Consider the following 27,246-nt stretch of genomic DNA (forward strand, 5'->3'; position numbering starts at 1 on the left):
AGGGTGACCTACATACCCAAGTTCTCATTCCTTCTGTCTTACTTCTAGTCGCTTATATTATGGTCAAGCTGCCAATAGCTCGGTGCTAAAGAGAGTTTGACTCAACATACCTGTCTAACGACAGTACAACAAAAGGATCAGCCTTCTCACAATCCTTTCGATTCTTGATTATGAGCATCTTTCAGGAAACAGCTGCTCCCTGTGGCCATGTGGAGAAGCACACATGCACACACACACACTATCATATGAACAGAGGACCACAAGAGTGTAAATGCTAATATTTTACTTCCAACTCATACTGCTCCAATATTTTTGCATATTGCTGTAGGACAGTTAGCCGAGCACGCCGTCACCGCTGCTGCTGCTTGTTTAGCTGCTTTCAGTGGAAAGTTGAAAATTCTACCTGTATAGTCCAATGAAATTGTCTTCTCTGGTAAGATGAAATTTCGTTTGATGTGTGGTGCAACCAAAGCTTCAGGCTATCATCACTCACCACAGCTCTCCTTGATACTGGAGCACTATTGTGTAGGCCTATGTGGAAAAATAGTAAAACATTTGTAACATATTAGCTATGCATTTGTAGAGCATGACCGCACTTAACATGCAAAAATATGAGCTTTTTGTCAGCCACCAATGATGTTAACGTTTAATTTGCAGATGCACAATAGCAATTAGGATGTAATCAGTGTATACGTGAATATACGAATAATGTGTTAAGCGTTTTCTTTTTTCTAATTCCTGTGGTTTATACAAAACAAGTTGAAAACAGTTAAATCGAGTGCTTTGAATGTAAATCCTCTGACTGTGTAATGTATGAGCGAACGCTACAGTGAAGACCCGCTCGGGTGTTTTCACTGTAGGCTGCTTAGCACTGAAAGTAAACTTATTCATGGTAACTTTTTGGAATGCTCAGGATAAAGAAAGTACAGAACATGTTCTCTGTAGCACTAATACACCTCCAAAACTCTTTGTTTCTTCCATTACATATGGGCAGAACTGTGCAAAATTGTACAGTGAAAGGATGTAAAGACTGCAAATTACCGTAAAGGCACTACTTCCTAACAATGTATGAAATTGTATAGATTGGGCCAAAACTGGCATGTACAGGCTATATTTTTAAGAAAGATGCCATGTGATGAATGATAATGAAAAGTGAGCAAACGGAGTGAAACTGTTGGTTTGTGATCGACACCAAGAATAGTTTGTGTTTTTGTTAAATAGACAATCACCACTCAAAGTTCAACAAACTTGGGCCTAATATGCTTTGCTGTCTATTAGGAAAGAGTAAACTTATGTATCATATAAATGTATACACCTCAATGTATTCAACAGGCTATGAACATTCAGCCTAGTGTCACTTCATTGCCACTCACTAGTTAATCATGCGTGGTCCCTGGAGCGTGTGTATGTGTGACTGACTAGATGTTTGTATGTTTGTGTATTCATAGTTTGCCAACCAAGATACTGATTTCAAACCACGACTCTCTTTAGAAAAAAATCGTGTGCACTGATGCCAACTGTCCAACTCACTTATTGTTGTGCACCGACCGTAGAGCAATGAGACAAAAATGAGGCCTGCGTGTAGCTCAGAGTGGCTTCTCCATGTTCAGGCTTCAGTTGTTCAATTTCAAGCACGTTGAATCTGTGCTGATCGGATCCTACAGGGTGGGAATAAAAGGGATTAAGGTAAAATGGCCAGTAGAGGGAGTAGGCCAGAAGGATGTTGTTAGCTCAGACAGGCTATCTGCTGATTTCACCAAATGTATACCTTTTTTCGGGGCTGCTTAATGCTTCCTGGAGTTTAATCAAAGTTTAACATCAGATTTTAAATAAAAAACACATTTAAAAGGAGCATAAAGTTAAATTGGGGCTGTGAGAAAGTCATGATTTGAATCTAACTTTATTTAAAGTATAGAGATTACAATACTTAAGGTCTTAATACTTACTACATGAATCTGCAGATAGCCTGTGATATCAAATATAATCCGACGATAAAGCACCAGAGTGATTAGTAGGCAGGTCAGACCACTTCTCTGCACCATCAAACCAAATTGATTGATTTTGTTTTGTAATACTTTCACTGTAAATGACCATTACTGTGTAAATCAAGGCAAAGCCAAACTCAATAAAAGAAGCTTAAAGGAAATTGTCAATGTGTTATTTAAGGTGAGATGTTTTTTTGTTTTTTTTGCACAGACAAACTCATGGACTAGAACAGCATGTTTTAATGTATAAAGTTAAACTTTTTATTTTTATAGGCAGACAATGTACATAGCAGAAAACTCCATTTTCTTCATCCCTTTTGAGAAAGATCTCATTTAAGAGTGGGCTTTAATGTTTTATAAATGAAAAACAGGGTGGTAACAAATCTGGACATATAAAACAAATAAGGAAGATGATAAAAATATATTTTACATTCACATGTGGGAGACTTTAATATTTGGTCAAACACTGATAATTTTGCTTTTCCGAGGGTCACAACCTTGCAAAGGTTACCTTTAACACACCTCTGTTAATTATGCAACACATCCACACTATTTCAGCCTTTTTCTGTGTGGACTCATTTGGCACTTTTAAAGGACGACATTTACTGTGCGACTTGTTAATGTATTAATGATTTCCTTCACAAAATGTGAAGTCCTCAAGATCATGTAAATGTGATGATAAATGGTTGATGTGCATGCACATCTGTCAGAGTACCAATAGAATGAGTTAATGCGTAAAATGAAAAGAGGGATGAGATCTCTTCACCATCATCACCACAGGTTACATTCAGTCAGTCGGTTTCTTGTCTGGTTGCCTATTTTTGCAGAACAATGATATAAATGCACAATAACTTATCTCACCATCAAGATGTGGTGGCGATGCTTGCCGCTGGAAAAGTTCCCAGAAGAACATACAAAGCTGTTGAACCTGGTCAAGTTCTTCTGAGGAACAGGCAGCGGGTAACATCACACTACAATACTAAAGAGACCGCACGGAGCAGAATCTGACTGAAGCTAATGCTGTGGCTAACATCGTATATTGGTTTTGCTTATCCAAGAGACAGCACATGCATTTCACTGATCATCATTAGGTACGATGTAAAAGCTTGCGTTACGTATTGAGAGGTCAAAGAAAAGCCGGTCTATAAGTACAGTAACAAAACTGCTTAGAGAGTAACACACTGTAAGATGGGTAATCACAACCTCTTTGCTTTTAACAAGATGAAACAAAAAAACACCAAAAAAAACATGTGATCCTCTTGGTGCGGTAAGCGATACAGATTAATAGTATTTCCACTTTAAATAGTTTAGTTTCATAAGCTTGGCGTATACACTGGGCGGGTTTGGGCAAACTGCTGTCACTGAACGAGGTGGCATGGTGTCTGCGGGGCGGGAGCACCAGCAGACCGCAGGGAGGAACTCTCTATTTTTAGAAGTGCAGCAGAGAGGGCAGAGACAGCGACTGTTCATTGAAACTTGTCAGCTAGATGTGGCGCTACGGAGAGGGACAGAAGCATTAGTAGGTGGATGAAGGGTGAGGGAAAGGTTACGGAGGTGTAGCTAAGCCTTGTCGACCTCCCTTTCTATTCCCACATATTTGAGGGCATCCGCTTGGCTGTATCTGTGGAGGGAAGATGAAAAGTCAGTTAGTATACAGGAACTACTAATACTGGTAGATTAGTTTATCACAAGGTACCGCACGGCCTGGTTTTTATTTTACTTTGCACCTGCTGGAGTCACTAAAAGGCCTGTGACTCTACCTGTAGTCAAAGAACAGCTCCTCTCCTTGCAGGATAGCTCGTTTGGCAAAGATACCAATGCGGTGGTCTCCATTTACCATTACCACTGCAATGGCAACAAACATAGCATTAGGCAACGAAAGACTGCTTTCAACCCACAAAAGCAATCTAAATTCACGTTTTGACTCCGTAGCAAAACAAAACTGATTCGGTCTTACCTTTTGCGTAGCAGTTTGGATTAACTGAATGATTTGCAAAGCGAATTTTGTTTCCCTTACGCGTGGCATCCACAACAAAGTCTACCGAGAGACATGGGGTGCATTGAGGAATATGTAAAATAACATATAACATGGTGTGGTTATGAGCAGTGGAGGAATAGGGAATACTTGCCATTGTTCAAGTTGAAGAGGAAGCTGGACATGTATTTGTCATAGATCCTTCCGCGTCGGTCCGCCTCATCTTGGGAGATCAGCTGCTCATGCGCACACACACACACACACACAGGAATAATAAACACTGTAAGTACAAAACTTCAATCAAGCCTAAAAATATATATATTTTCTAATCTGATGAAACGGCATGGATTTGCCTCTCCGCAGTATTCAGAGATGAACTCATTCTTCTGAACCGGCTCTTTGATGAAGGTGCCCCATCCGGCGACATCTGATGGAGCCAAAAGCAGGTGCTGAGAGAAGTCACAAGTAGGTTAGGACTCCACAAGTCATATAAATATACACTAACTTCTCTACAGAATAACAGAACATCAGGTTTGAAACATTTAGACCTTCAAGCGTCCTTGTGTACCTTTTTCAGGCCTCTCTGGATGCTGCAGTTCTTGCAGGAGATGGCTTTGCTGTCCCAGTGCTCTGCAGTGCCGCAGGTCATGCACAGGTCTGGGTCACATTCCCTCACGGCCAGGTAGCAGGGACACTGTTTCGTGTTGCACTGCGTCTTACACCTGCAGCCTGGGAAGCGGTTCTGGCCTGGAAAACATTAGGACACGCAGCTGCTCTGAAATAATATAGATTACATGACTTGGCAGAACACCCAATATGATTATGATAAATAATAATTCCACGCCATAATGCAGTTGCAGCACAGAAACTCAACGAGTAAAGCTGAGAAGCCCATCACTCAGAGACCTCTGCTGGCAGATATGCTGAAATACAATTTTGCAGAGGAAACACAACACCCTCCGGGCAGATGAGTGGAAGGATCAGGCAAGAATAACCGAAATGTCTTTGCAGCAGTCTCCGCTTGGGGAAAACTGTCGGTACGCATTTGCCGTTTCGACCTGCGAATCCCCGGCCAGTGCGGGTTTTACGTGACTGTATCATCAAGCGTTGTTGAGCTGGAGCTGCCTGACTCATACTGATGTTGGAGATGATGTTGTATATCAGGCACGGAGCCTGTCACATCCCTTTGATTTCTCTCCAAGTCTTCAGAGCACACACATGTGCAACCGGGGGCTGCTTCCTGTTTGGCCCCGGCTCTCCTCTGCTACGGGAAAAGGCGAGGTAACAGTCGGGCAGGGAGGGAGGGAGGGAGGGAGGGAGGGAGGAGGGGGGCTGAGCCACAACGGATGAACAAATGAGGTGAAGCCATCTTTTTCCAAACCGTTGCGAGATATTTTCGTCGTACGTCTTATCCCCGTCCTCTGTTGTAAACTCTCCAGAGGGCAAAATAGAAAAATGCATTCCTCCACCATGTGGCCATTTTCGGAAAACACTGTTCTAGGTCATTGCTGCTGCAGCGAATGCCTCATTGTGAACACAGCTCTGTATTAAACAGACACCCACCTATCCCCGGCCAGAGGACAGTTTCTCCTCTGACCACTGCCAGAATACTGCAGAGTCGTTTTACATTCTGCTGCCGTGCTCTATTGTGGCCTGGAAAAAAAGCTTTCAGTGGAAAATGTGGTTATGACAAACAATTTCCCTTGAACATTACAAGGCAGAGCGAGCTGCTTATGTCTTGTTGCTTGTGGAAGAAAGAAGAAGCATCGAGTACACGGGAGAATGGTCGCACTGGTGAATAAGAAAAAGGTGACACTCACACTCGTGCTCGCACTGGCAGAACTTCTCACAGAAATTCTGGGTCATCACACACGGGCAGGTGCTGTCGCATGGATGGTCGGGGTGATCACATGGCTGGTATTTGAACACCTGATTGGACGAGTTATCTGGAGCAACAGAGGACAAAGCCCTCAGACTGGCACAGTGAACTGCATCATATTTCAGAATGCATAGTGTAGTAATAGTTGTGCTGTGGCGTTTTTCTTTTTTTTCTTTTTTTCAGGTGAACATACCTTTCTTGAGCTGAATCTTTGCCCATAACCTGCCACATTAAACAAACACAAAGACAGGGTCAACACTCCTCTAACTTGTTCCACACCTCTTCAGTTCACTTTTCATGGCTTATTATGAAGTAACAAGAATTGAAATTTGAAAACTAAATGCAGAGTAAATACTGATGCAACAGTGCAGAATACTTGTCATTCTGCATGATTTTAATTATTTATTTGAACCATTATCTTTTCAGAGCGCTTTCACTGAGGGCCAAGCTCCCTTTTGCAAGAGATCATGTTATCTTAATGTTTCCATCATTCAGCAAAGGGCGGGCAAGCGAGGGAGAGCAACAGGAGATATCATGCCTGTGTTTCCGCTTCTTCTTTTGCGGCGCGATGCCTCCATCAACTAAAGGAACACGGTGGATGAGGACTTCCTTCAATGCAAACTCATACACCTGTGGAAAGTGACAATGACATAAACAACAACAACATATCCTGCTAATTAATTACAAATGTACACTACTGTGAAGAAATTCTGTTTTTCTTCATTGTAATTACATTGTGTCATGTTCTGCCCCATCAAGCGGAAAAGCACATCACCGCGATTACGCCATAGAACATCCGTCCCCCTCCATCCTACGTTATCAAAACCCCACTGCGGCGCACACACACACACACACACACACACCCACACACACACACACACACACACACAAACTCAACCACTTCTGGCGGCCAAAACCCAGATTTGGCTTCTTCCCCAGGACACAGACATACATAATGATGCAGCTGGTTTCAGCCTTTCCACTCAGCTAAGCAGTGGGCGGGGCCCTCTGACTACCAGCAGGGCCGTGACAGACAGTTCAATACTGGACTGGTCTGCACATGTGACAAGAGGCGCTAAGGAGGGTGGATGTAAACAGTCAAGGCTGCTTCAACATGTCTTACTTGTACCCATTCTTTACTGCGTGTGTTGTGCTCAAAAGTAAAAAAGTTTTGAAACTTAGATGTCGTAATATGTTCTCCACAAGCCTCGTTACGCACATACCCACATGACACTCATTTGACTCAAGTCTGGGAATGTCTAAGGCTGACCGACTGCATCATGGGAGAATTTGGGAGACGTCACATCTGGTAAGCATCCGTGTTTATGGTGCCACATGCCATTCTCTCTGTAGTCAGCCCAATTATCCGCACCACAAAATCACAGGCACAGGATACATTAGCTATTATACTCGCACTGGCCCAAACACAACAGAAATCAGTGACGCAAGTATGCTGTCTACTTCAGTTATGCAATAGTTACAGAAAGTATTTGTTTGTTCATTATTTAACATTTAAACTACAATTATATATATATATATATATATAATATAATATATAACTTATATAGCTAGTAAACAGATGAGTCAGCTAACAACTCACAATTGCTGTACAGAAATCCTCTTGCTTCTATTTCCTAGTTTCCATGGGTTTGTTTTATGTGGGTGTCTTTTCTCTACTTAAGTGTTGAGAGTTGTTACATCTATTTGCAGCCTTTATCTCACTCCAGCATCTGCCATTTGAAAGGGGAACTTAATCCGATGTTATACATCAAAATCTGGTCCTGAAAAAAAATGTTTTGAAGCCTTTTGTGCCTCCAGTGGCAACATTGTTTGGGTTTGAAGACTACAAGTTTGAAATAAAGATAATCAGGGGGTTATTTGCATTTGGTAAGAAATTAGCTTACCACACCGCACCTCATCTCTACTTAGGGCTCGCCGCTCATTGCTACATTAGTTGCTATGTGGGTGATGTAGGTGGCAGGTTGTGGCTATAGGAAGAAGAATGGGTAGAATAAAAAAAGATGATATCTCTGGTTTCTCTTTTAAACTATCCACTATGAGTCTGACTTTAAGAGTATTCCTTTAAGAAAATTCAGATTTTCATCCTACATTTACCATAATTTGTTTAAATCTAAGCCATAATTTGTCATGTGCTATCATTAGTCAGTAAGAGCACATTACATCTTTTTTAACGGTGAATGAATAAATCATAGTTAGAAACACCTGCATCTTCACTATAACCTTAATATTGAACTTCTTGCTGTTGTTAAACACGGCCCCCATTTATCTCAATTTATCAAGACTTTTCTCCGTTTTTTGATTCTCCGTTTAATGTGGATGCAACTACGTTTTTTTCAAGACTTCAAGGTAACACAGGGTGAGTAATTGATATGCAGATGGCCATTTTGTGGGGGAAGTATTCCTTTAAGTGTGTGAACAATTTTACCTCCTTGCAGTTTTTTGTGCCGATGAGGCGAGCAATGGAGCAGAAGTTGTTGAAGTATGTGCCGTGTAGCACTCTGAACAGTGACTCCTCCGCCCCGCTCCACTGGACCACACAGCACCCCTGCTGCTCCCCGTCATCATCCCCTGGACGTAGCTTGGTGGGAGTCTGGCATCGCGAATTCTCCTCTGTTACGCACACAGGAAAAAAGCTTTAGTATCACTACTCTTGGCAAAAAGTTCGGTTCATAAAACTCTTTTCTATTATTTTGTCTTGGTTAAAGGTTTTTGACAGCTTTTTTTTGTACCTGCCCACACACACAGTCAGGCGAATACAACCCTCCACTGACACACATACAGCTATTTCTGGGTGCCATTTTTGTGTATCTGCACGTGTGCACACACACACACACACACACACACACACACACACACACACACAGGGGACCATTCCTTTGATTTAGCTTTTTGGATATTCAAAACGCTCGTACAGTCACAGCTCGAGGCAGAGAGCCGAATGTTGCTTGGCAACAGGCTGAATGCAGCATTGCCGTGGCCACATGCTCCAGCACTGAGTATTTTTATTAATCTGCTCAACAATCTGTTTTCCCCCCCCCACATTATCTTAACACGTGCGAGGGAGTCTGCTGAGTCACTGGCTGAGCATGAGCGGTTTCCAGAACTAACAGAGACTTCCAGTGAGGCCCTGTTGGCGATGAACAACAACCTAAGACGACCCCGAGCAGGAGGGGACAACAGAGAGCCAGAGGAGATTGCTCTTATTTCCCTCCCGGTGTTCTCCGCATGAAGATATCAACAGAAATGATAAAAAAAACACCACAGAAGGAGGAGGGGGAGAGGGAACAATCTGTTTATCTTGGGGCCGTAGCATGCAAAACTAATGGCTGGTTTATTTTGCTTGGCAAGGGAGAGCTGATATTGAGAGTAGATTGAGGGAGGGGGAGAGGGAGACAGAGGAGAGAGCAGGATATGACTCGCAAGCTATCATCTTCGGCCAAATTTCACTTTTCCGAGGGGCAGTCGGGGCAGGCAACCTTCCAGAAAGGGAGGGATTCGGGGGAGGTTATGGTAAATGACGCCTCCACTCAGTCATACAGTGACTCACAAACACAAACAACTGTGTTTACTGCGTGAGGCCTCAGCGATTTACTTTAGAGTGCCTGAGAAAATGTTAATCTCAAAACAATAGGCAATATATAGTAGTAAGCAAAATAGAAATAAAGAAATAAAAAAACGTATAGATCAACTGAACCTCATGCCTAGAATAGAGAAAGCAACCTAGTGGTTTCAAAAGCAGATCCAAAGTTGCCGTTGGATCAGAGCCTTACCTGAGGAGGAGGTGGTTTCATGGTCACTGCAGGCATCTTGTCCTTCCTCAACAGACGCAGACGGTCCAGGACAGCTGGAGCTGGTGGGACGCTGTTGCTTTCGGCGCCTCCGAGACCTTTGTGACCGTAGCATATTCTGATCCACGAACTCTTTAGCCCCTTTCTTCAGAGGAGGACGGGGGAAAAGAGTAAACGGCACGATATAGCATGCACGAAAGCGAACAGAATGCACGATTAGGTTACAATAATTGTGAGGTTGGCATACCTCTAACAGGAAGCAGTCTACGCCACATGGTTCAGTCTCTATGCGGATCTCCTTATTCTTCCTCTTGTAAACATTAGGTGTAGCATGGAAAGCTTTATGAAAAGAAAGAAAACTTATTTTGGCTCTCTGTTGCACATCAGTATGGTGCATCAATAAGTATTAATCACAATCTCACTGGGACACATCACACCGCAGGAGAAATAATGATCAACATAAATCAAGCCTTTACGGTGGAGGAAACAGTCGTATTTGAAGCAACGTCTGCAGAAGAGCGTGTGGAAGGAGTGTAACGACTGCTCCCGCTGTACAGACTTAGCAAAGGGTCCGTCCAGGTTGGGGGTGCAGAGTGGGGGCAGCTTCACCGGGCGGGGGGGCTCCAAGAGGTCCTTGTACCTGTGGAGGGTTTTAGTAGAAATATATCACACGTGTGAAATTCCTTTAACCACGGCACTGCTATGAATTGAAGTTGGTGTGCCGTGTGAAGTCGTAGGTGTTTCTTTCTAAAGCTCTTTCAGATGCTGATCCAACTGCTCCTTTGAGTCAGAGCGCCTGAGAGGGAGCCACCATTATTACTTTCCTCCCTGACAGCTTGCGTCTCCATGGTGAACACTAGGCAACGGGCCTGTTCGGCATTGTGCACATGGATTCACAGTTTCACTGCACTTTTCTTACTTTTCCTTCAGCTCCTCCGAGGAGCCCTTGTAAGGAAACATTGAGGCGATGGCGGAAAATATCTTATCGTTGGGGACCTTCTTGGTGCTGGACAAGTCCCTCGCTTTGGGAGACAGAAAGAAAGAGAGACGGTTATACAAATAACAGTTTTACCCGCATGTCATGCTTTGATACAGATTCACAAATAAGTCTTATGCAATGTGTTCTTTTAAACATTTTGCAATGGTACAAAAGATTTCCCAATTCTCAAGGCCGGTTAGCAAAAACGTGTTCTGAAAACAGTTCAGAGAGAAGCCGCGGTGTTATACAAACACTTCTGTTTTATTCATTGCCCCTCATTCATGGATGTGTTCGTGCACCAGTGCCTCAGTGACTGTTTATCCAGGTGTGCTTCTATTTCACAATCACTAAGTTTCACATAAAGCTTGGTACGAGAGGGCAGTGCGTTCTGTAATAAGAGCCGGGTCATATCAGTGGAATGGACGAACAGGTTCCCTCACACACCGTACCCATGCAGGGACAGAGGGGCAGCTTCAAAGCAAACAATGCCCGTGCAAACGCTGCTGCTGTGGCAGGGCGACCTTGCGGCAGCTGTACAGTGTAATGAAAGGAACAGTGCCAGCCTTGTTCATGCTGCAAGCCCTCTTGTTCTCTCACAGGACAAAGTCTAAACCCAGCTGAAGACTTGCTCACCCTCAGTGGTGCTCCTCCTCTTCTTCCTGACGAATGCCACAGCACCAGGTTTGGCATCTTCCGAACCCTCCGCTGAGCTCCTCCTCATCGCTCTCTCGTCCTCCTTCTTTACCGTCACCTCCGCCACGGCCTCTGCTGCCGCCACCGCCACCACCACCGCTGCTGCTTCTTCCTCTTCCTCCTCCTCGTGGTCAGAGTACTGGCTCAAGGCCTCCACCAGCTCTTTGAAGACCTCATCGCTGATAAACCCCCCCTCTGGGACACAGTTAACATGTCAGAAGCTAAAGTGCCAATGCCTTAAATATTCATTTATGTTTCCCGCACGCTTCCAGGCTGCATCATCAGCACATAACAAACAAAACATCCCAAGGTAATGCTGCAGTGATATAAGGTATGACAGGCGCTACATTATTCATTCAACACACACCTCTGTCACCATGGACACCATCGTAGTTGTCGATGAGTTCCTCCAGGAAGGCCTCGTCCTGTTCCAGCACCTCGTCGCCCATGTACGGGATGTTGTGAAGGAATGTCTCATCCTCCACCTAAGAAACAAAAACTCCCATCAAGACAGGTATGCGACCAGCTGATGGCGCTTGTCACACCACCACCTGTGACGCTTCTGAGGACACCACGGCCGGAGAAATGTCAAAGTAGCGTTGTAATTTGATGTCGTACCATGAAGTTGTGCTGCAGAGGCGACCAGGAGTACATGAAGGGGATTCCTGCCACTGTTGACAGTGGTCTCATGGCAATGGCTTGAGCTTTGAATTCTGGGAAGCCACACTCCACTGTGCACATCTGTAAGAGAAGCGGAGGCGCGTTGGGGATGACAAGACAATAGAGCAGTCCTCAGCATTATTGGACAATTTTCAAATATATATAATCAAATACACATGCTGCTCGACACCCCAACAGGGAAAAAAATAAACCTAGTAAACACAATAAAAGGGGACTCTGACAACACGGGGGAAGAGAAAAATGCTGTCATGCCCTCAGGTTGAGCTCCCACAGGGATATAAACCACACTTAGGCTGCATATTATAATCCATTTCTGGCACACAGCTTTGTTCTGAGATATTTTAGGAACACTTGACAACCAGGTGGGAATCAGAGCAGAACACTGGTGCTGCTAAGGAGGATGCAACGTGACGGAGATGAGGAGTTGTTTCTCACAAGACATTCACACAATAATATAGAATTGGATTACTTGTAAAGCCAGAGCAGCCTGGGCAGGAACACATAGCTGGACAGTGCATGCAGGATGCTATGTAAATTGTAATAGTTTCAATTCATTTTTATTGCATAAGCCTAATCTAAAGGAATGGCCGTAATGATTATTGTTTACAGTAATCTTCGCACTACTTTAGTGTCCAAAGTGAAGCAATTGCGGCATATTTCACAGTTTATTTTCGTTTTCGTTTCAGATTACTATAATAACCCAGGTTATATGACGTTATGTGGTGCAAAGGCTATTGTTTTACTCTCTTTAGCACACACTCACACACCTTCTTGTTGGCCAGAGCTCCACCAGACGTTGACAGAGGGATGGACTGAATCCTGAGCCTGGACCACTCTGCATTCAGGAGATTTGTCTGCTGCTCAATCTTTTGCCTGTTGGACATGAACAGGGTCTGGAATCAAACAGAACAAAGAGCATGTCACAACTCCTGAAAGACACATAAACACACACACACACACACACACAGTGAGTGCTGCATATAAAAAAACACTCATACTGCAAGCCCCTGACGCCATGCATACAGTACACATGCATAAATTGAACAAACACCTGTTTGCAGCAATGTTCATAATTGTGTTGACCCACCTTGACCTCCTCTACTTTTTTAAGGCGTTTTAATTGGCGAAGGCGCATATACTCAGACTTGACCCTCCGTCTCCACTCCAGCAGGCTGCGGGACGGTACAAAGGAGGAAGGCTGAGGTTTTGGGGCTGGTGGGGCAGCATCTGTGTCAGGCGCTGGAGCTGCAGCAGCTGTTTCCTCCATGACTCTTTAAAAAGACAGAGATAATATTTGGCCCACAAAGGTGTTTAAAAAGTGCACGGTACACTATCAAAAGAGTGATTGCATCTTGGACATGTATTTTAGGAATTTTTAATAATATTCCTAAAAATGCTTTTCAAAGTGTCTGTGGGACTCAACTGCAAACGTATATGAATTTATCAGATTTCACCACCTATTCTATCACAATAATTCTCAATAATACAACTCATGGTATGCTCATAATTGATAGTTTGGTGTAACAGTCCCATTCTATAATTTATGTTAAATTACTAAGTCTTTATTACATTATACCGTGAGTGCAACATACTCTCTCCCCCTGCCTCTCACAGACATACAACTTCCCCATTCACCCTTACTGGAACGTGAAGTCTATTTGAAAGAGTGCCCCCCTCTGTTTGCAAAACAAAACTGAAATTCTATGTAAAAAAAAAAAAAAAAAAGGGTTTGACACTGGTGCTTTAAAATCGCTTAGGGCAAGACTTCAACTGACCAAACAATGACCAAACAGACCCATCGTGTGAGAACAAATAAGTAAAGTCTAATTATTTAACAGCACGGGGCATGATCCACATTGCTCAGGAGTGGGCGTGCCTCTTCAAAAAAGCAATATGAAGCGGAGCAGAAAAAAGTGCGTAGTACAGTTTTTTCTGTGTTTCACAAGCACCTTAGTGCACATCAACTTCCCTGTCTGAGCTAGAACAGAATACAAAATAAGTACAACGATAAGACTGCGCTCGGGAAGCTGCTCTAGTGCATTTTTTTTTTCTGGACTGCGAGACGTGCACACGTTTCAGCCTCAGCCATGAAGTGCGCTACGTCCTGTAGCTGCAGCCCCGTTGAGACAGAGCCACACAGAATCCATTTAAATGTGTAACACTTTAAAGACGTACGCACCAGGCACCGCAATGACAGCACGTTTTTTCCAGCGGACGCGTGTGCACGTTTGCCTCTACATCCAGTGTCGCAGTTATTAAATACCTTCAAATCCACGGCTTGCGTCCTATTTGTTGCGAAAAGATCGCAACGCGATCAAGTCCCTGTCTGGGTTTTTTTTTTTTGTGGGGTCTTTTTTTTTTTTTTACAGTCGAGTCGAGATATCCGGAGCAATTAAAAGCGGTCTTTCTTATGGATCTGACGCAGATATCGTATCCACACGGCGAGGGGATCTCAGAGAATTCCCTGCGTTATCCATGGGCATGGTGCTGGAGGTTGTTGTTGTTGTAGCTTACAAATAGCTGCGCACTGTCGAGCCAACCCGAGCAAGGAGGGTGACGTCTTTATTATGATCACAGCCTTTCCTAGCAGAGGAGGATTTATGACTATTCTGCGTCCTGGGAATAAAAAGTAGCGTGGAGCAGCAGCCACGGCATATAGCCATTTACACGCGCACACAGGAACTGATGCAACTGTCCAGAGTGCTAGATCGCCATCAAAATGCGCGAGGGCATGACGCTCTATGGGTTTCGATTATAGATTTTGATCGGCATTTTAATGCAATTGTTACAATGAATTAATTAATCTCACAGGAATTTTTTTAGTGTTTTTTCCCCTTTAAATAGCACAACAAATACATTGCTCACAACACCGGAAATATATTCACATAACAGTTTTAATTACCCCGATTGTGCAGATTGTGTAGGTAAAATAACTGTCCAAAAATATTAAGAGTGAAAAATGATCAATAGTTGAAAACTCCTACAGTGGACTTCTACCAAACGAAAAACAGTTCAGCTGTTGTTCCGTACTCCTCCTCCAGGGAGAGCCCGACGCATTTCATCGTCCGTTAGTCGATGGCTGGATGACGATCCTCGGGCCACTGATGCCTTCACGTACTCCACGTAAAACCCTAATTTACTTAAAGTGACAACAAGCACGTTTTGGGTTTGTGTTGAGTATTTATGATCGACCTGATTAGTCGAAGGGGCTGCATCGTTTCAAGCCTTAATTTATGAAGCATTCCTTAAACTATAAACATCTATTCAAACCTACATCTTTTTGTGACAGTGTGAAAAACAAAACAGGAAATACTAAGCAACATACATTCCACAAAAGCTATTTGCATATAACCAAAAGGATGCATTTCATAAATACATGTCCATGAGATATTGCTATCACTCCTCACAATAGATATTGTCACACAATCTTTTCTCTTTCAAACTTAGGTTATTAGGAAAACATCTCTTTTAAATACCTCAATCAGAAAAAAAATGCATACATTTCAAGGATGTTTGAGATATGACTTGACAATATTTTCGGCATATATTTAGTGAGTGTCATTTCTCAAGACCATTTCCCTGAAAAGAAGAGGGGATGCCCTTGTGGACAAGGCCACATGCCTTCAATTATTCAGCAAAGAATCATGACTCTATTTATTAACTTATTTATTATTCAATGTTCGATATTGTTGATGCATATGGGCAACAAGTCAAGTATCAATTTATGGATACATGTAGGCTATATTGTAAAATGTTATCCTGCATCATATCTTACAGGCTGTAAATATATGCACATTATTCTCTTTATATTCACAGCAACTTGTTTTTTTTTCTAGTTTATATTTTTCAAAATAAGCCCTAAATGAATAAAAAGAAACCACAAAAAATGCTACTCCTGTGGCACCCAAGATGGCACTGTTCACCTACTTTTCATCCCATGACACAACATGTGCTCATACACACGTCTAATTTGGATAAAGACACCTGGTCCGACATGGTCTCATATCATGCTATACCAACACGACTGCCTCAGTGTGTTTCTCTATGCTCTCTGGTTCTACTGTTAATGACATGCATTCCTGACTAGTAATGATGCATTGAGTGAGCAAAAGTCTCTTATATGATAAGGCATTTTTGCCGTGTCTAGTTGTATTTGAAGTAGCTCGTGCCATGTTGATACCGACCTGTCAAACGAAAGCAAACACGCACAGGAAGATAAGTTTGGGGAGCATGGCTGTTATCAGCAGGAAGTTTTTAATTCTGTATCATGTAAACAGTGTGTGTTGGTCTTGGCGCCTGTCATTGTGGGACTCAACATGGTGCAGCTTTTATGATCTCTTGACAAAGGCTTGGAGATGAAAAGAATCACAAAGCAGCTTGAAATACCCCAGTCATTTAAAACATTCTATTCATGTATGTGTACAAAGCATTTATTATTCATAGAAGAGTGACATGCCAATTAAACATTAACTTATTCTGCTTTCCTCCGATAGAACGTTTGAAACGTGTCAAGCTCCTCCTTGTAGGCACAGCCATTCACAATTCAACTTTACATTGAAAGTTTGATGCAGATTAATTAAATTGTCTGTTTGTGGGATTTTTATATTCCAGTCACATACGAAAAAAAGAGTGGCCTCCTTTTTCTGAAATGTAATGTGGAAGCAATTTTGGCCCAGCGCAAGCTGGCTCTCTCCCAAGTCCAGCAGCTGAGACAGAGCACTCATCCTTCAGTGACGTGCGTGAGTGCAACAGTTTCATTTTGGAGATCCCTGCCGCTTCTCTTTACCACAGAGGCTCAGCGTGACGTCAGATCCAGAGGTGCTGGGAAGGGGTTGCTTGTCATCAGATGGTGTAACACAGCACAGACACACAAGTAAAGATCATGCTCTACAGCAACAGAAACACAAACCCATAAAAGCATGTTTATAGGTCGTAGGGAGTATTACTGCATAAGTTACATAAAGCTTTTTGTGGCTCCAGACGGAGCCATGCAAAATCAGTTGCCTCAAGTGATGTCACTTGAGTCAGCGATTGCTGCGGCTGAAGTTTAAAAATCTGTCCGTGTGGCGTTAGAAGGAAGTGAGCTTTCCTGTATCCCACCCATCATCTCTGCTTGACGCTAGCGACTCAAAGCTACATTAGCCGCTACTAGCATAACACACCCGACTCTCTAATTGAACTCTCTTCAGTCGAGTTGCATTGCGGGTAATTCAGGTGCCAGAGTTTGACAAGGAAGAAAATGTGTGGAACAAAAAAAGACGATATCTCTGGTTCTGCTGCATCAGTTTGGATTTCGTACACTTTTATATTGTCATACACCATTTGGTTTGTACTTTCATTAACTGCTATTTTTGGCAAAAAAAACCCAAACGCAGTTGTAAAAGCACATCCATCCATTCATCCTTCCGTCCATACATTGTCCGTCTCTCCACCCTGAGGGGTTCCCAGGCCAGACGAGATATATCAACCCTCCAGTGTGTTCTGGGTCTAACCTGGGTCCTCTTACCCGTTGGACATGCCCAGAAAACCTCTAAAAAGAGGCATCCAGGAGGCATCCTGATCCAAAGACCTCAGTTGGCCCCTTTCGACGCAAAGGAGCAGCTGCTTCACTCTGAGCTCCCTCCGGATGTCTGGGCTCCTCAACCTATCTCTAAGGCTGAGCCAAGCCATCCTACGAAGGAAGATCATTTTGTCCGCTTGTATCCGAGACCTCGTTCTTTCAGTCACTACCCAAGGATGCATTCCGGTTCGGGTCCCTCTTCACCGCAATGGTCCGGTACAATGCCCGCAGCACTGTTGACACCACATCAAACCGCTTGTCCATCTCCCGCTCCACTTTATTCTCACTCACAACCCAGAGGGAGCAATCCACCATTTTCCGGCAGAGAGCCATGGCCTCAGACTTGGAGGTACTGACTCTCATCTCAAACTGCCCCAGTGTGTGCTGAAGTTCACGGTCTGATGAACAGATCAGATGATGTAGTTCTGTTGGCTTCATCAGCATCGGTTACAAGCAACAACCCTGGGGGTTGTAAATGTAAAGACTCCAAATGTACCTCAGTTTATTTACTGTTGCGGTGTAAGTGACTGACATCAGCTGACAGGAGGTAAAATTGGACGATAGCAATTCTCAAGCAATGCATTTCTGTTGAAATGTCTATAGCAGGGACGATAAGTAGTTGCAGCATGAATCCTTTTACTCCAAGACTGCTCACATGCTATTAGTCCACATGTGTGTGAACCCATTATTGAAATCAAAATATTGCTTGTATTGATAAAAGCATGAATCAAAGGCAAAGGTAGCGATACAGAGAGAAGGAGAGAATAAAACGAGAGGGTGGGGCTCTCCCTAACTTCTCTCTTTCTGTTTTGAAGCAGAGGGTGGGATGAGAAAAAGAAACAGATAAAGAGAGAGAGAGAGAGTGATGGTGGTGCACCAGTGGACCACAGTTCTAACCTTATCAGAGGCTCTCTGTCCCATTGTGTGAATCCGCCCATCCTAGGAAATGAGGGCTTCCTGTTGTTTTATAGAGCCTTCCTGCAAAAAGGTTGAGATATGTAATCCCTACCCACCAGGGAAGACGAACAGAGCGTTATCAGGCAAAATGACAGCCACTAGTTTCTCACTCATGATTTCTGGGTGTTTTTTGCCTCTTCTCATTTGGGGTAAGTAGACGATTTATACTGTCCATTTCTATACTCTTATATGATACAACTTCTTTACTTGCCCTCTATCTCGCCTCTCAAGAGGAATGCTTTAGGGGCTTTCTATGATTGAGTGTCTTTTAGAAAGGAGCTTAGCGAGTCTCATGATTGAGCTTTATACTTGAACAGTTTGGTTTAAGGGCCATAGAGTGATTTTGACCAAGCTGTCTCAACACATTTGTTCTTAAAGAAGAATTTGTGTTACAGAGGCTGTTGCGAATGCTATCACCAGATCATTAGAGTTGATTTTATGATTCATGCTGTCGTTATTATTAGCTCCTATTCCTTAAATAAGGTCTTTTATTCTTGTGGGAGGTGAATGTATTGTACGTGTATATGTCCTTGAGTTGAATATATTAAGATTTCCTCAAAAGAGTGGCAGACAAAGGGAGGATGCATTGACCTCTTCACTCCTCACAGCTTCCTCCTTGTTATTTCCTTTGCCTCCTCTAATTTCACAAGTACTGAAATTTGTATACCGGTACACATGATTATCATCATAATTCTATTTAATAGTTGTAAAAGTCTTTTTACTTTACTTCTTTAATCCAATAATATATTGTATTTCTCTTATAGCAGGATGCACAACAGTGGTTTGTCTGGTTGATGAAAAGTTAGCGGCGCAACCGGCCACAACGATAGGTACCGTATGTGTATTTAAAAAAAATAAAATGTAGGCTTCATGAGCATACATACTTTGACTAACATCACCTCTTTTTTCTACAGGGTATCACTCAACAGAGATGACGTTTGCCAGTAAGATTACGTCTCTTTTCTTTCACACTTAATTATTGACTGTAAACTAAATGTCTGTCTCATAATCTTGCTTTAATAATTTAGCAGAAATATATGAAAGTTATTTACATGTTCTACAGTTACAATAGTGACTATATATTTGTGTTCACTGGGGGTTTGTTTTGGATCAGTTCCTTCAACTCATTTGCTTGGCCTGGAACTGACAAACACAGAGAGCAGAGCACAGCGATCCCGTTTTTTTGCCAAGATCTCCCCGTGTGTACTATCATGAGAATCCAAGACAAACTCCCGAGGAGGTCTCCACCAGTGAGGGGTCAACAGCAGTAGACACGAGGCCCATAGTGGGTTTGGGTCAAAGGTTAACTTAAACCTCATTATGAAAAGACCCCACCTGGCTCAACTTCCTGAATTTGTTCGTCATTCACCCCATGCAACGTCTGTGATCAACGCATGAACTCCGGGTTGTGAAACAACTGGAACTTTGGAGCAGCGCCCCTTTCACTGTTCCTCCTCTTGTGCCTTCCTTTTTTTTTTCTTCTTCCCCCTAACTGTCCCCCCTCCTTCCCCTGCCAACTCCCCCCAACTCGGAGCTCCTCCTCTGCTGAAAAGACACATTTCCTGATGTCATTACTAAATCAAAATGCTGCTCGGCAAACAGATGTTGTGAGAGGCCCAACATGTGGATTCAGTGACATAAATTAACAAGTTGGTCGTGAGAAAACAACCTTACATTCCATTTTTCATTCAATCAATGAAACCACCTCTTACATGGCACTCTTTAAAGTGGTGAGTGATGACAGTGAGAAACTACTTTACAGATGTAGCAAAATCATCAGACATAAAAAAAAAAAAAAAAACTAAAGTTTCCAACACATGTGGAAATATCAGTTAGCCGGCCTTTTAAACAGCTGGTCAGCTCTGACTATTAACTACTTCTTTCTTTATTAAGAACCTAAACATGAAATCATCGCTGTCTGCTCAGCACACCCTGCAGAGTCATGATTACATCCACCCCAAAAAGCTAAGCCCTAAATGTTTACTTATGTTTCCTATTTGGCAGAGGCAGCCCAAAAGGCAAATAAATCACATGCTGTGAGCTGGCCAGGCCTTTCGACTGTGAGAAACTGAGACTAAAAAGCAGAACAAGAGTTAAAGAGTAAAGGGTTTTCAGATGTGAGTCCAGCCCAGCTTGGGTGTGCTCCCTTTTATTTGGGAGAATGGAGAGGACAATCTTTGTTGCCTCCACCCCGTTAAAAAGGGAAGAAAATCCTAGGGAAACGTATGTTGGAGAGGGGAAGAGCGGCTGCCAAGGCGCAGGGCCGTCAGACAGATCTTCGGAGAACATCTGGTAACCGCGGGTAACACTGTTTGGACATCTGGTAACCGAAGGTTACACTGCGTCTCTTCCATCCTGTCGGGTTTCCTGTTATGCCTCGCTGTACACAGTCTAAGAAGTTTAGGTTTATTATACATGGTCACCGGTTGGGGAAATCGCACCTTTATTCATTTTTTCTGACATGAAGGGAGCACTTGGTTTCATTGGGGTATTCCTCTCCTTTCTCTGCGGTGAGTGTGTGGTCTCCCTTCTACAGCTGCAAATGCCTGCCTCAGTACTAGACACGTGAAGGAACTCATGAGCTACAATAGACTAAGATAGTCTTTGCATTGGAATTTGCTACGATGTATGTCTTTGATGAACTTATTTAATGAACTGAATTAGAAAGACCTCACATGACAGATTTAAAGAGCGTTTATGTCAACTGCCTTTACTACTTGATGTAAAGTTTTCAATCTAAACACGTCATTCTTCTCTGTTTAAGATGCCACTCCAGGAGAATCTACCTTGTCATTTGGTAGGTGACATAACTTTAAAACATAATACATAGTCATATAATCTTATGTCATACTGTAAACCCAGAATTTATTGGGTATCTTTTGATAATGTCCAGCACATATTTATTGTCATTTTCTAATCTCAATCTCTCTTTCTCTGTTCAACTCTTCAACTCATACAGCTTGTGGGAATAATTCTCACAATTGTTGGCACTACTGCAGCATATGTGATGATTATCATGGTGAGCCAACAATGGATTGCCTTTCCATGCTGCTTGAACATCTATGTCTCCCCAAATTTAATACCGAAATGGCATCGCTGAACAGCACTGACTGGTGCACTTGGGGCAATGTGAGCGGGTAAGTAGTATGTGTGTGTGTGTGTGTTTATATTTGCAGTTAATTCGTTTTAACACAAAAGATATTGCTAAATATTTGCTGATGTCTGAATCCTCCTCTGCACACTCCCTGTCTCCACACTGCAGTTTGTATAGTAACCTAAGCCTTTGCACAGAGGAGATATCGGACTGTCTAGGGATCCCATGGCCCAACCCGCTGGTGGAACAGACCTTTGTGGACATTCACTTCAGGTTTTTCAAGGATTGTCCCTCAGAGGAGCTAAGCGACCCACCACCGGTCATCGTCTTCGCCCTGGTGATAACTCCCATCTGCTTGATCCCCGTCATGGTTAGCCTTGTGGTGCTCAAGACCAAGAATGGGGACGGCAGCTCCTGAAAATCCCGAAAATTCGCCTCTTCTCAGAATCATCAAGAATCTCACATTTTCCCTTTCCCCAACCTGAAGGCTACAAGCTCGTTCACACATACACCGCAGCTGCGCTTTCATCTCGCCAGTGACCTTGCAGAGCACTGAGATATCTGAGATACCAGCCACGGAGGAACCCCTTAGAGGAGATGACACTGATTAAGAGTGGATGTCATAATCAGTGGCATCACAATGACTGTGTCAATAACAACCTCCCCGACGCTAACAGAGACATACTGTGACAAAATCTACGTGGATTGACTGTGAGAAAAGTCTCGTTTTCAACCACTCCACTCGAGATCTGAACATCCATTTTGCACACCCTATTCAGAAGCTTGATTTTTACTGGAGAACCCAGTATTCAGGGTTATATTGACAAAAGCTGTGGAGCTTGCAAAAGTAAAGTCAAAATGTGTCTGTGTTGACTCTCCTCATTGTGTTGGACAGTAGTCGTGTTGAGGTCATTTTTTATTATTGAGCCCCTGAATTCTCCTGATGCAACTGATTTTTGCAGCCACTCAAACCTAACCCTGCTTTGAGCCACTAACTCGACAATGTACAGTACGTATGCAAAAGACATGTGCAACCTAGACTGTTTTTCAGTGTGAAGTTGATACAGGTATGTGTCCATGTTTGGTCTAAGAAATGGGTCCTCTATATGTGTACAGAGAGAACAGGAACACGAGCATAGCGTGATGCATGGATCTGGTTATGTGAGTCGTAGCGTTTGAGGTCGGAGGTTACAGGTGGGACACATTGAGTGGGTATGCCCAGAAAGGGACATTTCTTTTCCTGTTATTGTCTATTTTTGAACCGTAAGAAATCCTTCAGCACTTTCCCCTGTCCAAACGCCGACAATCCTCATGGTCACATGATGAGCTAATCGAGGCAAATTTTCTTTAACATCGCCATTCCGGTTTGGACAGACGGACGGACAGACAGACAGACAATCGTCTGTGCAGCCTAGCGACAAACACTGAGCAACGACACGAAGATATAAGTGTTATCTTTCGCCAGAATCATGAAAATGTTCCGTTCAGTCTTGAATGACGATAAAGCCACTGTTAAGTGCTTTCAGATTTGGATCAAAATGTGTATTTATATAATGTGTTATAATTATGCCCTTGTGAGAACTTAGTGGACTTACTGTACCATCTGAGAAAACACATTCTGCCTGCTCTAACACCATTTACTGTACGTATTTTGATATACTTTGTTATATTTTATACAATTAAATCTATAGTTGGATTGTTGCTTGTTGCTTGATTTTACTCATCCAGACCGTCGGAGGAATGAAAGCCATGAAAGCTGGTTCTTATTCGGTTTTAGCCAATCATACCATGAAAGAAGCACATTGTATTCAGTTCAGCTCATGTTCGTCACTACAACATATTGACAGTGTTGCAGCTTCGTTCTGGCTAAAGTGCCCTTTAACCTTTGTCAGTATTTGATTAAACACCCCTTTCCCTGGAGTGCAGTCCAGATGGCATTGCTTTGTGCCTCAGGTAGTGTTACACTGTATCTTCCGTAAGCTCTATATTGTGGTGCAGTTGTTATGCTGCACAAGTGCTGGTGAAGGAAGCCGTGACAGCAGTCATGTATCACGCCCTCATCTGGCTCACACAACACTGCAGGGTGGGCCTGTGTTTGTGTGTGTGTGTGTGTGTGTGTGCGTCTGGCAGGGCTGGGTGGGAAAGTGTGTTCGGTGACCTTCTTCCTCTCTAGATATCGGGTCATCCTCTTCCCCACCCCCTCCTGATCTCATCCAATTCTGTGTTGCTCCTTACCGTTACAGCAGGCCAGAAACCATTTCTGATGCCTTTATGCAAGATGTGATTGTGAAAACAACATCCATCATATTCTATGAGACACATTACATCAAATGTTTCAGCAAACAGTGTGTTTGGGTGTTCAGTAAACCAGTCGAATACACTCTGTCAATATACAGCACATGAGTTTGTGTTCAGTTAGGAAACCCTGCCCTCTAGTGGTTTAGTGTGATATGGTGACAGACTGCTTTGAGACTCAGTAGCAGCACGAACAAGACTGTAATCTCTAAGAAACAAGTTGCAGTTAATTAACGGTTAATTCAACGTTTTGGTAACACTTTATAATAACTTCACACTATGAAGCATTAGTTAAGTATGAGTAAACACTTAATTCATCACTTATAAAGCATTGTTCCTACATTTACACTCATTAGTATGCAATTCACAACAACAGTTATACATGTTTTATTCTTGATTAATAAGCTAGTCTATTATGTGTTTTATGATTGTGTTTTCATACTTTATAAATGATGGATTAAGTGTTTACTCATACTTAACTAATGCTTCATAGTGTGTAGTTATTATAAAGTGTTACCAAAGTTCTTTTTTTTCTTTGTTAAGCAACAGTGGCATCACCTCGGCTGATCCGCAGTCGTTTATCTTTGTGTACAGACAAATAGCTCATCTGTAAGCCAATATGTGTAAATGTTTAGTCTACAGAAAAGGATTGGGCTTCAATGTTTGTTTACATTTTGGCAAACTGGCAGGATTAATAGTATGCTGAATTAGCTAACAGCAGTTCCTGTTTGTAATGTACCCATGGTTGTGTGTAAAGACGACTATCTTTGGACCTTGATTCTGAACAAAACCTAAAAGTTCTCGAGTTTTAAGGAGTGTAAAACATATACATAGAAGACTAATAGCTAAAAAATAATGTCAGTTACTGTAAAAGCTTACAATACAAACGTAATGGGTAGATCTGGGCAGCAACAGTACTGTGAAGTGTGCTATAGGACTCCTTTAAGGGAGTACATAAGGCCAATAGGTTATTCTCCTGTCCCTCAGCAATGCCGCAGCACAATTACACAACATGTTGGGATGCCTCAACTTGCATATAAATCAGCTGATCTGAACGCATTCCCGTGGGCCTCAGTTTCAACAATCTGTGGTGACACTGAAGTGAGATGACTTGATGCTGTGGGGTTGGAGCTGCTCTCTGAAATGGACAAGGGAACATGTCTGGAGTTCTCCACATATATATATATTGTGTTATGTAAAAACTGACAGTAGTTAGTTAGTAGATAGTTTTGATTTACAAATAAGGAAGATAGTTGAACTTTTATTGACACCAAATTAAATATCAAATGCTGCATGTGTAATTGATGAAGCTAGTTGTTCTATTTTAAAAAAGCTAAAAAGAACAATTGACACAACAACATAGACAATACAAAAAATGAAAATCAAAAGAAATTGAGTTCATTGTAAAAAGTTATTGCACATTGAAAACACACCAGTCATACACCTATTTCATTATAGCTTGATCATTTAACAATGATGATAAGGAAAATAAAAAGTAGAAAAAGAACTGAAGCTAAACAGTGTTTCAGTTTGACTTTGTGGTCGTGCTGCCTAAAAACAACAAAAAACTAACAAACCTCCAACGCCACAGTGGAAATGTTACGTTAGCTATAGGCAGCTTAGATGTTAGAAAATATATATGGCACACCCATGTTTAGAGGTACGTACTGTATTTTTCTAGAATCGAGACAGACGATATCAGAGACCTTACTCTCTGCAGTGGTGAATAATGTGGTTCTTGTTATGTATAGTGTATGTTTTTAAGAACTCAAATTTGCTACTCCAGTGGCAGCTTTTGGCTCTGGAGCCTTTGCCGGGGCCTCTGGGTCTCCTCATCGAGGGAGCCGATGACTGTTATGGCCCAGAGATCTGCCAGAGTGGTTGGAAGGACAGCAGGTAAGGGCATCCGTACATCAACTGCTGGCTCCTTTGGCAGACTTAGTGGTGTTGCTGGGGACTTTGGCTGTGGGATTAAGAAGTGGCTGACAGAGTCAGCCTCACTGCTTCTTATGAAGGCGCATTCATCAGCAGCATCAATGATCACAGCTGGTCAACCTCCACAGGTGGTCAGAGAAAGTCAGCGTCCTGGAGTCTGTGCCAAATATTGACGAGTTATTGATGTCGCATTGGTTTTATAGATGTATTTTTTCATAAAAAATAAAAATAAACGACTAGTTTATTGGAGCACTTCCAGACTGGAGTTTTGCCAGACTTGATGAAAATGAAAAGATTGCGGCCACTGATGCGAGTCATTCAGTGTGACACGAGTAATTACTTTGTTGTGCGGGATCCAGACAGCTGGCACTGCTGTGTCAGAGCTGACCCTACAGCTGGATGACACCAAGTAGGTTTGACATCAGCAGCTCGATCGGTCGGAATAAACTCAAGGAAATACAGGGCATGAACAGCCGTGTTCCACTGCCAGCTGATAATGTGAGCGACAAGAGGCAGAAATACACTTCTGTTCTTTTACGATGATGGAAAACCCGTGAAGGTCAACATTAAGATCCAGAGAGATTTATCCCCGGAAAAAAAAACAAGACCAGGAGCTGCAGCTGGACAACTTGAAGGCTGAGCTACTTGAAAAACAACCAGAGGGAGCTGGGAAAATCTGAATCAGGAAATTAAAACAATGCATATTGTCAACGCTGGGAGATTTACCTTAAAGCTGCCGCTGGTAACAACAAAGAACAATATCAACAGCAAAATAAGTATTACGTTGATTATGATCATTTTGGGGGATTGGCTTTGGAGGGGGGCCTGAAGGGATGGACTAATGGAGCTAGTGCTGCTAGCTACTTTCATTGGAAAACAGTTGGCAACACTGGGCTGGGCTTTTTTGGTTGATTACTTTCAAAATCTAGTTTACTCTTGGTTGTTGTTGTTGTTGTTGTTGTTGCTGACCTCAGCTTTTATTCACCATAATCTTGAATAGATGATTACATCACCTGAAGACTTGAGCCTGTTTTTTGTGGACACTCAGCATTAAGGCAAGTCTCTAAAAAGTAATTTAATTGTGTAACATTTAAACTTGGAAGCAGCGGAAATGAGCTGTGAACACAACACTGACATAGTGTCACTTTTTACGATGATATGGCAAACATGTTAGCACATAGTCGACTACAGATAACATAAGTATCCAGTGGGAATTTTGTTTCTGACCACCTGATGAATGCAAATCCATTATTCACTCTCTTTTATGTCTCCAGTGACTCTTGAGGGAAATGCCTGACTCTGTAGCTGCTAAACGCTTCGCTATATTCACCAGCTAGTCCCTCACTAAGTCTGTCCACTGTTTAGGAAAGGGCACGTAGCACACAGCAGGATTTAAGTGCTTCT

The 27,246-nt window shown here is 42.7% G+C and overlaps 2 protein-coding genes across 5 annotated transcripts; one reads left to right on the forward strand and one right to left on the reverse strand.

Moving 5' to 3' along the window:
* Nucleotides 1-2,236: 2,236 nt before the first annotated feature.
* On the reverse strand, nucleotides 2,237-14,664 carry ezh1 (enhancer of zeste 1 polycomb repressive complex 2 subunit). 2 transcript variants are annotated; one of them, XM_079177595.1, is made up of 20 exons: nucleotides 14,265-14,664; nucleotides 13,089-13,272; nucleotides 12,769-12,894; nucleotides 11,939-12,061; nucleotides 11,688-11,805; nucleotides 11,261-11,515; nucleotides 10,568-10,670; nucleotides 10,125-10,288; nucleotides 9,896-9,987; nucleotides 9,631-9,793; nucleotides 8,286-8,470; nucleotides 6,378-6,469; nucleotides 6,033-6,061; nucleotides 5,781-5,906; nucleotides 4,529-4,707; nucleotides 4,314-4,409; nucleotides 4,115-4,196; nucleotides 3,943-4,023; nucleotides 3,746-3,830; nucleotides 2,237-3,606 (listed from the first exon to the last, which is right to left on the reverse strand). In XM_079177595.1, the coding sequence occupies exons 2-20, from the start codon at nucleotides 13,266-13,268 to the stop codon at nucleotides 3,546-3,548; spliced, it is 2,340 nt and encodes a 779-aa protein (XP_079033721.1). In that variant the 5' UTR covers nucleotides 13,269-13,272; nucleotides 14,265-14,664; the 3' UTR covers nucleotides 2,237-3,545. The 2 variants fall into 2 exon arrangements, with proteins under 2 accessions (XP_079033721.1, XP_079033722.1); XM_079177596.1 differs by having other exon boundaries at nucleotides 14,181-14,664.
* A 3,913-nt stretch (nucleotides 14,665-18,577) lies between these two features.
* On the forward strand, nucleotides 18,578-23,292 carry ramp2 (receptor (G protein-coupled) activity modifying protein 2). 3 transcript variants are annotated; one of them, XM_079178152.1, is made up of 6 exons: nucleotides 18,578-18,667; nucleotides 19,283-19,348; nucleotides 19,433-19,462; nucleotides 21,283-21,315; nucleotides 21,478-21,655; nucleotides 21,781-23,292. In XM_079178152.1, the coding sequence occupies exons 1-6, from the start codon at nucleotides 18,607-18,609 to the stop codon at nucleotides 22,028-22,030; spliced, it is 618 nt and encodes a 205-aa protein (XP_079034278.1). In that variant the 5' UTR covers nucleotides 18,578-18,606; the 3' UTR covers nucleotides 22,031-23,292. The 3 variants fall into 3 exon arrangements, with proteins under 3 accessions (XP_079034278.1, XP_079034279.1, XP_079034280.1); XM_079178153.1 differs by having other exon boundaries at nucleotides 19,286-19,348; XM_079178154.1 differs by lacking the exons at nucleotides 18,578-18,667; nucleotides 19,283-19,348; nucleotides 19,433-19,462 and adding an exon at nucleotides 20,681-21,028.
* The last annotated feature ends 3,954 nt before the right edge of the window (nucleotides 23,293-27,246 follow it).

The sequence above is a fragment of the Pholis gunnellus genome (genome assembly GCF_910591455.1).
Source record: "Pholis gunnellus genome assembly, chromosome: 17".
Classification (NCBI taxonomy): domain Eukaryota; kingdom Metazoa; phylum Chordata; class Actinopteri; order Perciformes; family Pholidae; genus Pholis; species Pholis gunnellus.

Bases quoted from the DNA above. Each gene is read 5' to 3' on its own strand.
- ezh1 (XM_079177595.1), bottom strand. From the start codon at position 13,268: ATGGAGGAAACAGCTGCTGCAGCTCCAGCGCCTGACACAGATGCTGCC. The intron at 11,516-11,687 runs GTGTGTGTTGAA...ACTGTGTCCCAG, and splicing joins TGGTGTCCATGGTGACAGAG to AGGGGGGGTTTATCAGCGAT. The intron at 4,410-4,528 runs GTACACAAGGAC...GACTTCTCTCAG, and splicing joins TCCAGAGAGGCCTGAAAAAG to CACCTGCTTTTGGCTCCATC.
- ramp2 (XM_079178152.1), top strand. From the start codon at position 18,607: ATGACAGCCACTAGTTTCTCACTCATGATTTCTGGGTGTTTTTTGCCT. The intron at 21,316-21,477 runs GTAGGTGACATA...CAACTCATACAG, and splicing joins AGAATCTACCTTGTCATTTG to CTTGTGGGAATAATTCTCAC. The intron at 21,656-21,780 runs GTAAGTAGTATG...TCCACACTGCAG, and splicing joins ACTTGGGGCAATGTGAGCGG to TTTGTATAGTAACCTAAGCC.